This window comes from Stegastes partitus, unplaced genomic scaffold, assembly GCF_000690725.1.
Source record: "Stegastes partitus isolate 25-593 unplaced genomic scaffold, Stegastes_partitus-1.0.2 Scaffold29, whole genome shotgun sequence".
Lineage (NCBI taxonomy): Eukaryota > Metazoa > Chordata > Actinopteri > Pomacentridae > Stegastes > Stegastes partitus.
In genome coordinates this window covers 465802-485939 of record NW_007577760.1, presented here as the reverse complement: position 1 = coordinate 485939, position 20138 = coordinate 465802, and the positions used below count along the sequence as shown (strand labels likewise).

The 20138-nt window shown below is 39.9% G+C and overlaps 1 protein-coding gene across 1 annotated transcript in view; it reads right to left on the bottom strand.

Annotated features, from left to right (window-relative positions):
* Window positions 1-20138, bottom strand: part of ctnna2 (catenin (cadherin-associated protein), alpha 2) — a 322230-nt gene that overhangs the window by 244410 nt on the left and 57682 nt on the right. The window contains exons 5-6 of the mRNA XM_008298545.1: window positions 18685-18804; window positions 17404-17670 (exon numbers count right to left, since the gene is read on the bottom strand). Of these exons, the coding sequence (XP_008296767.1) occupies window positions 17404-17670; window positions 18685-18804 (387 nt within the window). The remainder of the gene's footprint in view (window positions 1-17403; window positions 17671-18684; window positions 18805-20138) is intronic.

Here is a 20138-nt window from a genome sequence, read left to right as displayed (position 1 = left end):
GTGGGTTACAGAAAAGCACTTTTTTTTTTTTTTTTGAAAGCCATAAAAAAAAAATAACAGGAACAACTTGATGTGCCAAGAGCAGCCAGTGAGAGAAACGGTCAGTAAATGATTAATGATTGTAGGTGTTTCTGCAAAAAGAGGTCTGAATTACTTAAATTAACTTTATAATAACTAACGCTGTATGTAAAGGGATATTCTTTTCATTTGCATTAACTATTGAAATTCACTGCAGTTGACTGCCATAAAAAGAGACAGTTTATTAAAATTTTCATAGCCTACAATTACTGTATATTATTATCATTATGACCATTTTATTAAGACAGTGACATTTTTATGTAAAATATATACATTTATATGAATTCATCCATCCATCCATTATCTATACACCGCTTAATCCTCACTAGGGTCGTGGGGGGCTGGAGTCTATCCCAGCTGACTTAGAGTGAAGGCAGGGGACACTATGGACAGGTCGTCAGTCTATCCATATATATGAATTTATATGAAAGTATTTTGGTTATAGTCAGTTTGTCCTTTAAAAAGAAGACATTTTTTCATCATCAATGGTGCTGTTTTGTTTTTATTGGGTAAAAAAATAGAGTCTAGTTGTTATTTTAAAAAACAAAGCAGGTAAATAAGAGAAGCCTAACAGAGCAGAAAAGGTATAACAGGTATTCACAAACACCAGCACCAATCTCCCGGTTTTATGTCCCTAAGAGAGAAACATTGTTGGAAGTGGTAGTGATTATGTCTGCCTTCTAACAACAGCAAACAAAACATAACAAATAGAAATGAAGCGCAAGGACAACAGCTGCACATCAATCAGCCTGCTGAGATTTGTGGCGCTACGACAGCGCTTGAGGAGAAGAGAAGATTAACTGACCCACAGCTCAGGTTTAGTGAGTCTGTGTTACCCATAATATCTTGTTACAGACAGAAATGTCCCCTCCCTATCAGAAGCCATCTCCAAATACCGACGGCGGCGGCCTTCGCAGTTCGGCCGAGGCCCCCGATGACAGTAAGTGAAAGTACAGATAGTGCCATACCTGCCAGGCACCACCTGCTTTGACAGAAAGAACATCGGAATAGGAAAAGCAATAATCATGTAATGTATTTTCTGTTATCTCATCATCAGGCAACGAAGAGTTGTTTTTTTCCTCCAGTGGCACATACCAGCCCAAGAAAGCACATTTGAGTGTTTTTCACACATTGAGAGTACATATGAAGTTCCAGAGCTCTTCTTTCAGATATGAAGGCCTGACATGACTTCTCTGTGCTGTTTTTAACTACAGGCCGAGACTGTCTACGTCGTAACGAGGACAGCATTGTTGAGAACTGCAGGATCTTGGGTTGTAGGGGGGAAAGGGGGATATAATGTTCCCTGCCTCCAGCTGAGCACAGCACACGAAACAATCAGATGTTGGAGCCTGAGTTGTTGCGCTCCGGTGATGCACATTTACAGCGTGTATAGGTGCCATAGAAAATTGGGAATGCCGAGCTAGTAGATGACGAGGCAGTTTGTTCCCGGCTCTGTCCCTGAGAGCCGGTGGATCTGTTGCGACTGTGACAAGTAATAGGAAAGGTAAAGGTACAAATCAGGAAAACTCAAGGATGTCCCATTTTCAAGGACTACAAACTGACTACCTCCTCACTTCCTCGGCAACAGCAGCATGCCTAACCAAAAGACTAGAGAGAAATATTCCATCAAAGTTCATGAAGGTAAGTATTGCCACCATGGCTCACCTGCTGATCCCTTTTCACTAACCACTGTTTACTGCAAGTACAACAATAAAGTAAAGGTAATTACACATTACAGGGACATAAAGCTGCTATTAACTTGAAATTTGTGTGTCTTTGTCCTCCTCTTTGTTCTGTGAAGGCTAGCTGAGCAGAAACGGGTTGGAGAGAAGAATAGGGCTTTATTAATTACTCAGTGGGAGCTTGAGTAGACCCTCTTATATGCTCTGTGGCAGTGTGTCAGACTGATTCCCCTGTGTCTTAATGAAGTTTAAGACCACTCACAACACTGCAAGGTGTCGAAACTTCCACATAGACCAGGAGAAAATTACATTACACTCAGCAGAGGCACTCAGTTTAAGTGGCAAAAGGTGTTGCAATTACATGTCTGATGATGTGCTATCAGACATGCAAACATGATCAACACGATCGGTTATCTCTAGCGGCATCTGTCCTCGCTCTGCTGTTTCCGTTCCCGCTTGTTCATCTTGTTTTGCTTCTTAAAGAAAAGCACACAGATGGTTGCGAGCACGCTGTGGAGCCGAAGCAGGGAGAGAGACAAAGAGCAACAAAAAGGTAGAGATCTTCGACACAGTAATGCTAAAGCATGCAGGCTCAAGGTTTTTACTCGAACGCCCTGCGGCAGGCTGGCAATCTGGAGTACTGAGACTTTTCCCAGTGGGTTGCTTCACCTGTGGGCTGGCACTGAAAGAAGGAACACCAGCGAGAACAAATTAAATCATGCCCATTGCTGTGATTCTCTATCAAGCAAGAATGTAGCACTTTTTATGTGTCTTGCACGGGTTTAGAGAGCCTTTATTTATCTCAATCAGCTGCCAGTGCATGGGTAAAACATCTCTCCTAGTCTGTTTACTGTTCAATAATTCATTAACACACACTTTGTCATGTAATGCATATACTGTATTCAATAGGCCAAATTGGTGCTGATGTGTCACAGAGTCAAAAACCACTTAGTACTGAGTATCTAATGTTTGCAAATTAAGTGTGACAATCTAGGTGACCTAATATATATTATATATATATTATGGCTTTGTAACACGTCATAATTATTATTGTAACTATTATCATCTCCTAATGAAGTACCCAATGCTTCCATGTTACTGTATATTCCTTTATGTATGTATTTATTCATTAAACAAAAATCCAAACTCTGCATCTGACCACTGGTACAAATACAGGTTTCAGACTGTTGGGACAATATCTCAACCAGGTATGTGATGCACAGCCGCACAAAAGCCCTGGGAGGCCCTGTCCAGTTTCCTTTGGAGCAGACATAAATATACATATCTTCCATAATTGAAAACCGCGCAGGCACATAGGGACTTGTCTCCATTTGAATATGAATACACTTCTCTTTTCGTTTTCTGCTTTCTCAAATTCTGTCTAGCAAAATGATAACCCCAAACCTCGCTCACAGCCGCCCCTTCAATAGAAATCATTCTGCTAGACACTGCCTCTGTCCCTCCCCGTGACCCAGCCCCCTTCACTTTTTTCTTTCTTTCTTTCTTTTTTTATTTTTTTTTACCAGCTGTGCTTAAATCAGCACTCCACACAATGGCTTTTGGACTTTCACAAAAGCATTCCTTCTATAAAAACAGATTGAGAAAATGTCCCTAGTGTATATATGGAAGAAAAACAAAAGCAAAAGTCAAATTCAATATTTTTCCATCCTGGGTTTTACAGTCATAGTGTTGGTCAGTGAACTATTGAGCTATAGGTGGAACATTGTGCTGTACATTCTGGGTACAAATACTCAGATGGAAAATGCAAGTCTCAAACAGAATTTAAAGCATACGAGGGTGATCATTCAGCATTCTTTCTCAAATAATCCATCCATCTTTCTCGCTGCAGAGCCGCTTTTGAGTTAAACTTGCAGGCTGATCAGAATTTCTTACCTGGAGCTAAATTGGCTTTTTACCTAAAGCCTGAGGTTGGACATAATGAGAAGTCATGCAGATTGTCCAGAACAAGAACGGCGGGAAGTGGGTTTTTTTGCTGTTCTTGAAAAAAACATTTCAAAATGTATTCTCTTCTCACCTTTAGACTTCAAGGTAAAATGTACTATTTTGGGATTTTCTTACATACTCATTTCATTTTTTTGTATTGCATTTTTAAAGCTGCTTAGATTGTGTGTCTCTATTGATTTTACTTTTCATCATTGTTGGATTTTTTTATTTTTTTTCCCCCATCTTTGTGCTCTATTAGTTTCACTTGTGTCTTGCTACCCAATCAGTTCTTCTTGTATATTTACAATGCTGTGCCAAAATACAGGTCTACTTTAAATGGTAAATGGTGACTTTGCGCTTTTATCCAAAGCGCTTCACAATGTGTTTCTCATTCACACATTCATACACCAATGGCGACAGAGCTGCCATGCAAGGTGCTAGCCTTCCATTGGGAGCAACTTGGGGTTCAGTGTCTTGCCCAAGGACACTTCGACTGTGGAGGGACGGGGGATCAAACCGGCAACCTTGTGATTGGAGGATTGCATTGCCAGGTTGCATTGAGTTATCTAAAATAATATGAGGTATATATTTAATTTAAAAAGGTTTAACTAACATGATTATGCAAATCTGAATGAAAAGAAATAAGATACAAATAGTTTCTCCTAATCTGTTGTGAATATGAAAAGTAATGCTGTAAAGTTATACTAAAGGTCAGAATACAGAGGCCCATTATAGTATTTTCTGTAGTATTAGTAGTATTTTCATGCGAAGTTTTTTTGTAAAAAAACAAAACAAAACATACAGCTCCACATTCATGCGTTCTATACCTCGCATGCTGTGGGATTTCTTCAACACAAAAAATTTTCAGAGCACATTTCCCCACCTGGGCTGCAAGGTGGCTCGGTGGTTAGCACCGTCACCTTGCAGCTAGAGGTCACCGGTTTGCGTCCCAGTGAGGACACCCGGGATCTTTCTGCGTGGAGTTTGCATGTTCTCCCCGTGCAGCGTGGGTTCTCTCCGGGTTCTCCGGCTTCCTCACACAGTCCAAAAACATGTTGAGGTTAATTGGTGATTCTAAATTGTCCAGAGGTGTGAATGTGAGTGTGCTTGGTTGTCTGTCTCTAAGTGTAGCCCTGTGATAGACTGGTCACCTGTCCAGGGTGTCCCCTGCCTTCACCCTAAGTCAGCTGGGATAGACTCCAGCCCCCCGCGACCCTAATGAGGATTAAGCGGTGTATAGATAATGGATGGATGAATGGATTCTCCAACCTTTATAAGTACGCAAATATACTCAAAAATAGTTATATCAGTTACCATTTCAATGATATGACATATAACCAACATGTATTCATTTGCTGAAAGTATTTGTTCATTTCCCGTAGATCTTTTATTTATTCCCAGAGACACGATTTCCGATGGCATCAAAAGAATGGAGCTCAATACCAGAGCACATCAGGGAACTCAATACTTGCTGCTCCTTCTCACTGCAGCCCTGTGACTGACAGATCAGACTTGTGACAACAGACTGAAAGTAAAAAATAACTTCTTTTTTTCCCATTTATCCATGTATTTTATTGGCTGTTTATGTAATTGTTTAGCATCATTTTATGGGAGCTAACAGTTGGGAAATGTTCGTGTCATGTATTTGTATTAGTGTACTGAAGTACCCAAACTAGAAGTCCTGAACTAATATTTTGTAGAATTATGACCCGAAGCAACACAGGCACAAAAGAATAAGCTGTATTTTACATGCAATATTTTCTGCATCCCTCACTTTGCTATTTGCAAAGCATGAAAAACCAAAGATCAGTGAAACTGCACACTCTCTTCAAACAGACACGTTACATCACGGTTTTTCATGCAAGATTCACCGTCATGTGTTCAATTACTTGTTTGTGTTTCACATGATTTGCTAAATGAGAAGGCATGTATCATCAGAACATCCTTTACTGAATATGCAACTGGGTACTTACCTCTGAGTGGAGAGGCAGTGGGGTTGGGGAACAGGCAGCCAGTGGGCTTGGCAAGGAAGGAAGGATCATTTTCAATAGATTCTATTTTAACTGCTGCAGCTTTTGCAAGATAGCGTTCAGAAGAAGCTCACAACCTTCAGCCAAGACATATTTACTATTGGATGCCATTGAGGCTGAAAGTGAGAGAACAACTGCACACTGTGGCAATGTACACACTGCGGATGCTTTAGTAGGCACCATTACAAGATTTAAAAGACTGGAAAGGGGATAAAGGCAAAAGATGTGGAACTAACAAGATGAAGACATAATGCCGGGAAAGCAAGAGTATAAAAGAACAGTCTATTTCATTGCTGCAAAGAGAAGTCTTGACAGTGAAAGCTGTGCTGATGAGAAGAGATGCATCATCGGGCTCAACGCTGCAATATCACTCAAGGAGTGTTTTCAACTTTCAAGTTCTGACTAAAACATGAATTTAATGAGAACTTAAACTTGACATCTTGTAAATGGAAACCCCTAATTGCCCTTCATTGAAGTTAATGTTTTTAGTTGTGTTTTTGTTGGAATACATTGCATTTAACATTTTGTACAATGTGGACCAACTTGCAGTCTCAACACTTCTATAGAGTTTGTTCTTAAGATGTGGAAAACTATATTTGCTTTGTGTGTGAAAGAAATGGAGGAGAATCTGGGAGAGCTGGGCTCTGGATGATGGTTGTATGTGGATGTACTTAGGAGTACAGAACTCTCCGTTATCTCAAAATGACAGCTAAATTGATCTGTCAACAAAGCTACACTCATCTCAGCAACTTCACTGATGCATTAGTCTATCTTTTAAACATGGATCAGGGATATGTGGCATCTCAGCCATTCTGGAGGCCACAGGGGAAAATGAAAAGTTTCTGAGTGCTGCACTATTCAAACAAGCATGTTTGCCTATTGGTTGGTTTCTCTTGACCATCAAAACCCTAGACAGGCTACTTAAGTATTTTCCTGACTTCCTAAAGAGAGGCACTAAATACGTCTTTGAGCTGCTTCAACTTCCTCTGTTGTTCCAGTGAAGTGAGGTGACTGTTACTGTCTTTAACTATGAAGCAGCCACTCTATTCATTTTCCTAGATCATGCTTGTTTATTAATTCAGTCAACAATTGTCCTAATTTTCTTTAACAGAAAATGCCACAAATGCTATGATCATATCAAATCAAAAGCTTAGTGTGAATACCTTCCCTGTATATCTACTGACTTATCTGCAGAACCTAAGCAGGTAGCTTAAGCCAGCCAACTGAAATGTTATTGTGAATTAAATTTCATGGATATTGTGTCATGGATGGATGTTTACCACTGAGCACAATGACGAAAAATGGAAATGTTTACCAAGGAATATGTGCAGAAAAAAGGCTATTTTGCATTTCAACTGCACACTGCCAGACTCTGAGGTAGGGAGCTTAGCTTGGCAACATGGAGACTTAAAATCAGACAAGCAACTCATTTATAATCTTTTCTTTATATTTTGTCTCAGATCCACTAGGAGTTCCCTCCCAGATATATCCCTTTGCATAGCAGGACTCTTTGCTTTTATGTATTTGTGCACAAGCCCATAGGATTGGCCAGAATAGTGCAAGAATATGTGTGGGAGGAAATATGGCATTTCAGAAAGTCATCTAAAACTTTCCAAATAAACTGTTGCTTTGTGTGACGTGCAAGGACAGTCAGATTGACCTTAAGCAGAAACGCTATCTTCTTGCTCCTCTCTGTCTGTGCATTTTACCTGTATGATAAGGACAAATTTGACCAAAGGAGAGTCCACTCTAAACCTTAGCCTTTGCTCCCATGGTGACACAAGACAACCTGTAACGATACCAAATGCTTGAAGTGTGTATGCGTGTGTGTGTGTCTGCTATGCTTGCATACCGTACATGTACTGTACCTGCAAGGCTAGCATGCCCCCACATCCATGAGACTGAACAGAACAGAGTGGGCAAGCTGGCATGTGAGGCTCCTACAGAAAAGACCCTGACTAGAAGGCAAGATACCTTTTTGCTACACCCACTCAGAATCAAGTCCTACGAAATTTATGCTGAGAAAGGTCTAAAGATGTGGTGAGGTACTTCACTTTGTTTGCTGTTGTCATTTAATTTGGAGTGACTGTCCATACATGGCAAGAAGGCTTTTTTGTTAATCATTTATTTCCTTGTGAGAACATGAGCCAAGAAAAACAGTGTGAATTTCGCTAATAACAATAAGCAATACTAACAGAGATAAATTAAGGACAACTTTAGAAGTGTGGGTCTATTTGGGAATGTTTTGTTATTATAAACCATCTCATATATCGTGATACATTGCAGAACATCAGTCAGCGTGATAAGAACATCAATCAATCTCACTTAACGAGACCAAATCTATAATTGGAAATAAACAAGTATAGCCGACTTGTACCTGAGAGCTGCAAACTGAGCTTCAAGAAAAGAGTACGTGGAGAGGCACAATGAATCCTGAACTCTAAGCTGTGACTGTAACTAGTATGGATCCTGTTTACCAATGACCCCCTCCCACTCTCTGTCTGTATCCTCCACAACTCGCTCATGCCTTATTGCCATCAAGACAAGACAGGTAGTGGCTAATTACTGTACAGCAACAAACAAACCAATACTTCTCTATCTCCCTGGTCATGTCCCATTACTTCAGCTTAGTTCCCCTATTCATATTTCTCTTGACAGGTGCATCTGTCCATGGAGAATGAGGCAGTGTTGTAATCGGCAGGCAGAGGATGTTGTAATTAAGAGGGGTACCTCTGGGCTAGCACGTGGCTCAGCCAAGGTGAAAATGACAGTGGGAGTGGAGTTTTATTGAACACAACAGGGTTCCTGTCAATAACACTGCCACTTGGAGGTGTTCGATGCTGTTATTAATGCTTGGGGTCTGTGTGCATCTGTACATGATTAGGCATCTGTGCATGTTTACGTCTGACCTTCCCCAGCAAAGTGTCAGGAAGTGTGATGAGCAGGATACAGTGCTTTACTCTCCGCTAGTTTCTCACAGGTAACTGTAGAATGTGTTGAACGCCCACATGTTTAAAACCGCGGAAGGAGAGACAATGCAGAGCGAGAGAAAGTGGCAGACGCTGTGTGTTTGTACATGCACGAGTGTGTGAGAGAGAGAGAGAGAAAAAGGAAAGTGGGAGAGGAATAAGAGAGAGCCTGAAATGAGACAGCAAGGATAGGAGTGCACAGATTGATATAGCAATTACCAAGAAAGCTATCCCTCAGTTAGGAATGCATCTACATACATTAGAGCCAGGTTGCTCCCCAGCCACTGTCTCAGAGGCTAGTCCAGCAGTATCTCATACACAAACGAAGCACGCGGAAAGGTCACTGGGCAGTCACTGTGTATATACCAACAATGAAGACCCCGTCTTTTGTCTGTGTTGCTTATACTGCCATACAAAGAAATCTATCCTACTGACAAGGGAAGAATGAAAACAGCAAAGAAAAAACAAAGCATCAAATTCTTCTTAGTATGTAGGTATATTATGCAAAAAGAGTTCCAGGCAGAAAGAGAAAGATCAGCTTTCTTCATTGTTCTGATGTCTATGACGTTTATTGGAATTCCCATATTAAATGTAATTTAAGGAGTGGCACAATGCGTCATCCTGTAAACATAAATGTGTCCAATTACCTGTCACTACACAGATGGACGCATGCAGCATTGGAAAACGACTTACACTTGGAGGCAATGCTTGCCACAGTGAGATTCAAAGGACTGGCTGTCATGCACACTTTCCCTGAGCTAGCAAGTAAATCCGGTTATAGTTAGCCCATAATGTATGCAGAGCGAGGACCGGCATATGCTTGTGCAGTGTGACTACAGGCTCTGCAATATATGGAGGAGAGTTTTGCATAAAAATACAATGCTGCTACCAAATGATCCCAGAGTATGCATGTAAGCACGCTAACATTTCAAACACCTCTATTGGTTCAAATCACATCAGACGAGTGAGAGCGAGAACAGAAAGAGAGAGAGAGAAAAGAGGAATGGTAAAAAAAAAAAAAAAAAGAGAGAGAGAGAGAGAGAGACAGGGGTGAGGGGGAGTGAGGAAGATGCTGTGTAAATAACCCCCCCAAAAAAGCAAACAAAAAAAAAACAAGAAATAGGTGGAGGACAAACAGATGGAAATATAAACCATGGTAAAATGATCCAGTGCGACTTGGATCTCTGCCGCAGGCTCAAAGCTAGGCTCTACCAGCGTATGCATGTCTGCAATGTGTGTGAATGAGATGAGTTTTTATGTGTGTGTATACAGTACATACACAGCCACTGAGCACTGTTCACAGTGTTCCTATGTCAAGAGCTGTAGGTATACAAGAGTTGTAATGACACAACAGGACTGGGATGAGAGAGGGTGTAGCACAGGTCTGCTAACTGAGTCATCCTATCTTTGTAGTCATGTGGAAGAGAAGAAAGCAATACTATCCCACAGATGTGGGCTTAGGGGTCATATTGGAACGGCCGTATCTGGAAATCGAATATTGAATTCTCTTTGACAAGGCTCAATTCACGGATCTACATACATCAAAACATCTCGGAATCAGAAATAGCTTCCATCTCATTAACGACACAAAACCATACGAGGTGATGCAGGCTCTTGCTCTGAGCAACTATGAAAATCTCTGTTTCTAAGGACTTGCAGGAAAAGGGGATAAAAATGGAAAAGAGAGCGAGAGAGGGTGGGGAATAAGAAAGGGAAAGGATGGACAAGCATTAGAAAACAATTAAACACTGCCATCTGCTGGTCGTTGTATGAACATACTTATGAACGTACTGTGTGCTTTGAGGCTGAGGCTAATGCTTCTGAACAGCTGCACCTTTTACCACCTGTTTGCACTGATCTACACAAAGCAGATGTGACACAAAAAGGACACATCACTTGGCCAAACTTGACATAATAATGAGGGGGAAAAAAAACTTCTAAATTATAATAGTATGTCCCTGTTCAGAATGAGGACAAATTTAATTTACTGGTTGAGAGAGAAGAATGAAAGCTGAGGACGAGGCAATCATTTTGATGCAATCACAATTATGTTAAAAGACACCACCCCCATCTTTTCCCCACGATTCTTGGCTCATCTAATCGAAGGCCACAGCAGCAGCAGCAGCAGCAGCAGCAGCAGCAGAGAAATAAAAGGAAGACCCTCTATAACTCATACTTGAGCTGGCAGGCTTTTCCTAGTTCAGTTACATTACCCGAGTCATAGTTTATCTTGCATTGCTTTATACTGAGAAGGTCTCTGCGAGAAGCACTTACTTTGCTGCTGTTCACTGTTGATGCCTTCATGTGACACTTCAAATAAGTGTGAGAGAGCAGGAAAGACCAAAAGAGCAACAATTTAAAAAGGTGCCTCTTGCTTTTGACTGCACAAAGATAAGGAGGCTCAAAGTGAGAGAATGACATTGAGACACAGAGAGATTTTTTTGGGTTTTTTTTGCATATTAAAATGTGCAACCCAGTTAACAGGTGCGAGTGACAGTATGTCCCTTCCCTACCGAGATAAAAATCCTCACAGAGAGCGGCCACTGCTCCTCAGAAATGAACATGTCATATATGTGGTAGAAAAATCTTGCAAGAGGCAGGTTCAGTATATACAATTCATAAATAAGAATGCTCTACAGTTAATTCATAACTTCGCTGCACTGGCATAGTTGGAATTCTTTACCTCTGCTAGATTTGCCACATCGAGTATCTGTGCTGTGACCTAAAAATCCAAGCATTTGTGTGTGTTACAGTGTGTCTTCACCCACATTCCCGTAGGGCCTCGACTCCATCTGTCCTCCCACTGAGTTTGTATCTCCATAAAGACTTTCGTTCCAACATGACAGGGCTTTTCCTGCATAGCAAATTTTAAGGTGGCCGCCCAGTAACGCTGTGTTTTCCATACCAAAAACCAGACCGCGTCTGCGATAGTAAAAAACCCAATTTAAGAGCATTATCTCCGCCAAGTGTGACTGTAAAAGTGGAATCAGATGAGGCTGGTACAAAGGTTAGCAGACAATGACTCAGGGTGCAAACCAGCCAATTAGCACTGGCCATTAAAAACATAATTCACATTAACAGTACAATAAGGTCAATTTGTGTAAAAAGAGAGCACTGCCTCGATTTTACCAGTTAACCGAGCACTCAAGGAACAAGGGAGCAAAATGTCGAAGGTTGCAGGGTATGAGTTATTTTTCACAATCGCTGGCATTTGTATGATATAAAATTCTTTATAATAAGTTATGACAATGCAACCTAAAACCCGACTATCCTTATCTTTGTTGGATTCAGTGCAGTAGAAAGATGCACTTTTCTTCATAAGTTGTTGCAAAATCTAAATAAGTCAGTTCAGCAAAATGGGCTGTTTTCCTAATTGTGAGCCAAGAAAAACCCTCAATCACATTTTTTAATCATTTGAAACCACTTATATTTCTAAAGCAAACACATGCCCAATATCAGTGACATAAAAAACGCTTTTCAAAAAATACAAACTTCTACATGTTGGAATTAAAGCTTTCACAACATGTTCTGACCATTCTGAAATCCCTGCACTATACCAGATGAGGAACTCTTAAAGGTAAAAGGTGGATGTGGGGCTAATGGCGCCTCTTTGTTATATGCCAAACGACGCTGAAATTGAGTGAATCTGAACTGATGCTGACCCCCCTTTTCTCTCCTAATAGATCTTGTACCTCGGTGTCCTAAGTTGACTTATTCCAAAATAATTCTAGGTGCCACTTTAAAAAAAAAAAAAAGGTATAGATGAGGTCATTCCCTCTCCCTTGTCTTATTCATAAGCTGCCCTTTCACTCTTGCTATAGACCTGTCTCTGTGCCCAGCATTTAAAAATCTTGTCTAACCTTTAGTGTCAGGAACTGTACATGTTCGGGGACTGTTGCCGTAATGTGCTCAACATCTTTGCCATTTCTATTTCAGCAGCATATGAAGTCCTCAGGATGTTTTTTTTCTAATTACAAATGGGGAAAATCCACATAGTATGTAATCTATATTCTCATTTCTTTTACAGATGATTGCACTTTCTTGGCACTAAGATAGTGGAGATGAAAGGTACTCTACATTCTCTTATTCAGTCTCTCCAAAAAGAAATACTTGTTCCAGAATGATAGCACCTTCTAACTAAGTGTGAGACTGCTATAAATCACTGTGTCCTTTGGTAACACATCTTCATTTCTGTGTGACTTAATGTCCTGTGATGTCAAAGTGAAAGAGGCTACAAGAAACTGTGGTAACAGGGTACAGAACGAATGAGTCAAAGCCAACAGTCTGAGCACAATGATGATGTGTTTGGCAGAGAGAACAACTTGTCCATACCCAAACACTCAAATCCATTAATGAAACGAGCGCCATCATATTACAGCTTGTTAATGCTACCAACCCACAAAAAAATAAGAAATAAGCTGAAAAGAGTTCCATTAATAAAGGACATTTGTGTGTATATCTGTCACAGTCTGTGCTGTAGTCAGAGTTAGAGCTGCCATCCATGCATCAGACCTTTGCAGAGGAGTCAACACATGAGAAACAGATCAATGCTGACTGAAGACAGGCTGCACCGCCCCAAAACAGTTCAAACCAATCATCCAACTCAGTAGCATCCAAAGGAGCACCATTACTAAACGCAAAGCAAGCATGCAGGTGTGTGCCCAGGGATGTGTGTGGATGGAAAGAAAAAAACAGAGGAGAAAACAGTTTTGGGCTATCATCGTATTACAATAAATTCGCTGCGCTGCTCCGATCCGCCACAACATTAAAACCGCTGACAGGTGAAGTGAATAATATTGATCACCTTGTTACAATGTTCTGCTGGGAAACCATGCATCCTGGCATTAATGTGGATGCTACTTGACACATACCACCCACCTGAGCATTGCTGCAGATCAAGCAAGACACCCCCCCCTCCCCACTCCCTGGTGTCAGCAGCCTACCTCAGCAGGACTCAGCACCCTGCCGCCCCACACCACACAAACTGCTAAGGAATGGCTCAAGGGACGATGGCCTCACTAAAACTCAATCCAAATTAGCTTGCCAGAACAAGCCCGATCTACAGATGCCCTCGTGCACAAGAAACAGGACCCAAACAGTTTGCTGCAAACACCACAGGACATCCCCCCCAAAGGGTCCCACGTCTAGATCACGTCTGAGCTGTTTTGGTGGCAAGAGAGTGACCAACACAATATTTGGCAGGTGGTTTTAATGTGGATTTGTGGATTTACCCCCAAATACAGCCCTACCTAAAGATACATGCGCACAAAACCTGAAGCCCAGTCCTGCACGCACACACTATCTTTTAAGTGCCGTGCCTCAAAGCTTAGTATATCAGTTCATTACTATTCTGAGAGGACCTTACCATCGTCTGTGTCTCTGTGGTAAGTTAGGAATTAAACATGCACCAGCTTCAGGCAAGCACAGAGGGCTAAGCAAAGGGCAATTTGTCTCATTTAACTGCTGCCTGTCTGCGTGCCGAACTGAATCACATTATGCACGTCTTTTGCTTTTCTAAAAAGCCATTCTGTTCTACATAAAAACAGAGTCAATATGATTACTATAGGCCATGGCCTCGTGCAAAATGACCGACAGCAAGTTCAGTTGAAACTGCAATACAGTTCTCCCATAGTGTCTAATCGTTTAGCTTAAAATAGCTTTTCGTTTTTCATCTAATATGTTATTATGTTTCACATTACTGGTCTGACATTTCTCGAAATAGCAGTAACACTAATTCTCAATGTGTAGTACTTGTATTTCACAACTATTACCACAAGAGGTCAGTCACATACAGTAAACTAGCAACCTTGGATGGGAAAAAAAAAAGTGAAATATAGCACTTAAATGTCATATTACAGAGACTGTTCACTTCACCATAAAAAAAGAGCATGTTGTTTGTTGCATGTTGCATGTGCAATATTTTTCTAAAATTCATACTGTATATATATGACTTATACTGTATATATAACTTGTCTTATTTTACATTGAAGTCTCTTCTATTTTATCTTTTGCTCTTTATTTTTGTTCTTTATTCTATGTTGCACTGAAGGAGCTGCTCTTAATCTCATTGTACATGTGCATAATGACAATAAAGGCATTCTATTCTATTCTATTCTATTCTATTCTATTCTATTCTATTCTATTCTATTGTGTGCGTACTAAACAAGGGGTAAGAAAGGGGAGGGTAGTATGTGTCACAGTGTGGAAGAAAACTATTCTAATTGTGATTAAAGCTAAATTACTGGATTTATAAATGTGGATATGAGTACATTACATCTTTCGTTAGAGCATGAAGATGGGTCATGTCTTTCAACTGTTTCTGCATTAAGTGTGTTCCTGATCACAGTGTTATATACAGCATAAATCATGTCTATTTACCTTAACATAAATAAATATATTTATGCTATATAGACAATAAGTATTTACCATTTTTCATACATTAATATTAAAACTCATTTTACTACACGTAAGTGCCTGTTGTCATCCATGACAATTAAGCAGTAAACTTATGATGACATCATTAACAAAATCACTAAGAGAACCAATTTCTTATCATTTATAGATCACCGTAGCAACTCCTACTTCATTACTACTACTACTACAGTTGACACGTTTCATGTCACTTTTCCTATTTGTTTCCCACTAAAGTTCTGTCATGCAAATAAAGTCTAGTTAAAAACTGTTACAATTAAATGCATTAAATCTTAAAAATAAAGATTTATTCATCAAATGTTAAAGCCTAAATTATAATAAATTTAAAATGCCAATAACATGACCTACCTAAGGCTCCCAATTAGTGAAACTCTGAGGTCTTTTAATAGGTTTATTCTTGTCTAAATATATGCAGTCATAACAGTATAATGTGCTTCTTCCTCTGATTCGGCATAATTGTGGAGGTGGTAAGGAAGACTCTGTGGTAGCTCAACAGTAGTATCAAGTAAAAGAAGAAATAAGGGAGGGAGAAATTTGCTGTCAAAGCACAGGGTAAGGTACAGCTATTTTCAGTTATGTAGATTTTGTGACATGCAAGCAAGTAATGTGATTTAAAAAGGAAAATGTACAAGCACAAAAGCAACAAAAAAGTAATTTCCAACACATTAATAGTAGACATGGTTAGCTAGTATAAATGTCAAGTTAAGAAACGAGTCTGACAACAAAAGTTAAGGCTGCGCCTTCTGCGAGACTAAATTAAATATCCCTAGAGCGCAGTGGGTTTGCATTCTAATGATAGAAAATAACATTGTCACTTTGGGTGTGTAAAATGGTTTCATCCTAATAAAATTAGTTGGTTAGGGCTGTATTGACTGATAAAAGCGCATACTCTCATGAAAAAATCACAGCTAATACTTCTATGACAAAATCTTTACTCCAATTAATTAGCAACAAACTGCATTCTTGGAAATAAAATGAACTTTTTAACTATTTTATTTAATAGCCATCGTTGGAAAATGTTCACAAATGCTACAATCTTTGACCTATTTCTAAAACAGTCTATCCTGTATATCTAAATATTCTCACTGTATAGATAAAAATAATTTGTAGCTGTATTTAGAAATTAATTGTAATGTGTTGATGCAACGTTGGAAAGCCTGAGGGAAAAGGTGCCACATTCATTTATAGCTGTTCTGTACGTGTCAGCCAAATGTATTAAATCTATATGCAAATACAGTCCGGGCCTCATCAGTCATGACACAAGCTGAAGGGCAAATGTGTGCCTTGGAAAATTTGATACATGAATCAAAGTACTACATTTACCTTTAAACAGAGTTTTTTAGGGCTGCTCCTTAGTAGATAGAGTCCTGGTTTTCCATGCTACCTGACATTTGTTGTCAGAACACATTTTAATGAAGATGCTTGTAAAGAAAAATGGCAGGGCTGATACCGGTCCAACATCAAGAAGACACAGTCTGCTTAATAGCAAAAAAGGCTATCAGTGTACATAATCAAGAGTTTGCTGTGAGTGTGTGTCCACTAGATGGCAGCAGAGCATCGTGTTTATGAAGACAACTTCGTTTTGAGCACAAACAAGTTTGCAACGTGCAGATTTCAACAGAGATGGGAAACCATAGCAGTGTATAGAAAAGTTATGTTTCACTTCATGTAAAAAAAATAAATAAAATAGAACTTTTAAAAAAATAAAAAATTAAAAAAACACCCAAATTACCATACGAACGCACACACACATTAAGAGACAGAGAGAAGTAATGCACAGAAAATGAAAGGGTATTCAGATGTCGCCCATGCAGACACAGCAATAGTGGCAGCCTTCACAAAGTGGTCTAGATAATATACAGGAGGCTATTTCTAGTAATGTTTAATGGATATGACTCAGTAGATAGTGGAAAGGTTTACCTGCGCACAATAGCGGTACTGTGAAAAATAGTGATACAAAGTCTTTGAAACAAGGTGTACCCAAATTACATGTGCATTTATTTGTTATGGTCAGAAAAGGCTATGAAAGGAGGACAACTAGCCGTCCTTCATATTAGATGAGGAAATGTCAAATCAAATTGATCATATAGATACAACTACTGTAAAAGAAGCTATAATGTTAAAAGAAGCCTTTATCTAGGTGAGCTTTAAGCTACAAGGTGTCTTCATTAGTGTATTGCCTCGAAGAGGTCATTAGCATGCTTTACCAGTAGGGATGTACCAGATACTGAATATATATGAGCTAAGTGGAGTATTTTGCTGACTTACATCAAATTCATTGAGGGCAGCAGCCAGTTCTCCAATGCCAGCGTGGCCGTGCTTCTCGTCAGTGGGAGAGGTGGCCTGAGCAGCACTGGAAATGCCTCCTATGGCCTCCTGGACCTGCTTGAACACGTAGTCTCGGTTGGCACGTGTGGCTGCCACGTCTGGGTGGCGCAGGAAGGCCTGTGAGGCCGTGTACAGCATGGTGGCGTTTTTCTTAAGGGCCCCGCGCGCAGCCGCCATCTCATCTCGACACTGGGGGTCTTTCAGTTCCTGAGAAGGTGAAAAGGGTTCTCAGATAAGCACTAACAATCACTTGTAGTCAGTCCATACAGAAAAAAATCCTCAAACTGCTGCAGCAAAAGTTGCAAAGAAGCTTGTGGGGGATTTTGAGCAAAGAGAGAACAAAGGGGGTCTCAGGTCAAGATATCTCATGTAAAAAAAAATAAAAAAAGAAGTTCATGTTCCATCTGATGAATTGGTATTGTTCCAACCACACAAAGTTAGGGCAGTGTCAGCAGATCAGTAACCGTGGAGCTGGCTAAAAATCAGTTCAGCGCTTTGCTGTGGAATAACTCGGCAGCGTGGATGCTTGCCAATATGTCACTTGTAGGCAAAATCCTTTAAAAGCTTTTTGTCACACAAGGGGCTATATTAAAAAACACTTTGATGTGTTATTCTCCAGGGCCTAATAAGCACTGAAGTGGATATTTTGCTTACTATACAATCAAGTTAAAACTGATCATATAAAGCACCAATCAGTGCTATACATGTGTTGTTAAAATGCTATAAAGTCGATTCATTCAGGTCAGTGACAGAGGCCTTTAAATTTCATATGAAACGCAAACTGTATAAAATACTGAAAAAGTATTCACAAAATGTCCCCTATAGGAAAGAGTTCCATCTTGTGTAATCTTCTTTAATTCCATAATATCACATTACTAATTGTCTATTAAAGTTAACAATAACAAGACAATGCTCTTTATGTTGCACAGATTAAACAATGTTCGATTGTGGAGTTGCTGTCAGAAACTAACATCCAGCACTTCATGCTAAGAAGTGACTGATGCATCAACTAAACTTCAAAGTGTGCCAGTCAGATTATAGGTAGAACTGTTTTGAATACATGTGTAAATGCCCAGTGCTCTCACACAGTTAACTACAACAGTACTTCATCAATTAGCAACTGTTAAGAAGAGATACTTCTAGAAGCTTTCCCCCTTGAGACACACAAGTCAGGAGCGGCTCTGAAAAAGACAGAGCATGAGAGAGGGGGCTTTCAGTTACCTGCTGTCGCCTGGCTGCCACATAGTTAAGCTTCACCATCTCCTTTCCAAACTCCTTGAAGCGGTTGGCTAGGTCCTGCTCATTGGTCGCGTTTTTTACTCCCTCCAGGGCCTCCTCCACCTGTCACACAAACACACATTGAATCTTTCAAAAACTATGCAGACACACTTAAATATGCATAATTTATAAGCTATGTTGGTTATAGCGTTTTTTTTGGTTGTTTCAAAATAATCTAATATCTATTTTTTTTGTAATTTGCAACCAGGTTTAAAAGAGGCACCATCTATTTGGTTGTGCAACTCTAGTTAGTCGCATTTCGGCAGTCTCAACCCATTTTGTGAGTATGTTCTGATATTCAACTCCTTTTTATCCCTAATGAAAGTGTTGCAGAAGATGTAATGGAAAAGAGAGAAGAGAGAGAGATAACTTTTAAGTGGCCTTTGATGGCAGGGCTTATACAGGCTTGAGCTAAGCCCTTGTGTGGGCCTCAAGAATTTGTGAGATTTGTGAGAGAGGGACAAACTGAGTGACTGAAGATTCACGCAGGCATGAGCTTGTTTCAGATTATACCAAACGCATATCATTCTTTGTAGCACTGTGTATTAACTTCTCTTACAAAGCCCACAGCTGCTGGCAAAATAAGTGACTAAGAGACACATGTTCTTCAAATGACTTTAATAAGTGAGTACATAGTTCATCACACCAGGGCACTACAGTGTGATGTGTTCCCAGGATTGTCCTCCATTGTCTATATGCTAGTGCATGCAAAGGTTGTACTGAAAGCCTGCATTGCTTGTGTGGACTGTACAGCACCAGAAAGTAGCCGGTCGAAGTAATGTACACTCTCCATGCCGGTCTAAAACAATGCACTTCATTCTATCAATTGTGAAAAGAAAGGGAAATCTGTTTTCTTTTCTTTTTTTTTCTTAAGTCTTTAATGATCCGCTTTTAGCTACAACCCTGACACAAAGAAATCAACTGGCACACCAACTGGTAAACATGTTTCTCTGAACTCTTTTAAGTGTTAAATGCACAGTAGGAAATTGGGGTTAGGGAGGTCTCACAATCAAACCAACAACAAAAGATGTAGTTTGATAATGTTGTAAAGTAGTGTGAGATCACAGGAGTTGTTAACCATGATTGCAGATGAAAATCTGAAAACCATTACCAGGTAATGTATTGAAGTTTTATTCGCTATGTTTAGTGACATATATTCACGTTAAGTAATTTAATTCTAAATGAAAAGCTACAACTAATGTAATGTGCATTGCTAACTTACCATTAGATAAGTCAACTACGCGTACTGCTACTACAGCTAACGGTATGTGGTGAATTCAGTCATGGGGTAACCTAGCGCTGTTACTTGTGGTCAAAACAATCACACGAAAACAATCATGATCCATCGTGAGTGAGCAGTACAAACAATAGTATGAACAAGCGGAGTGGCGAGTTAG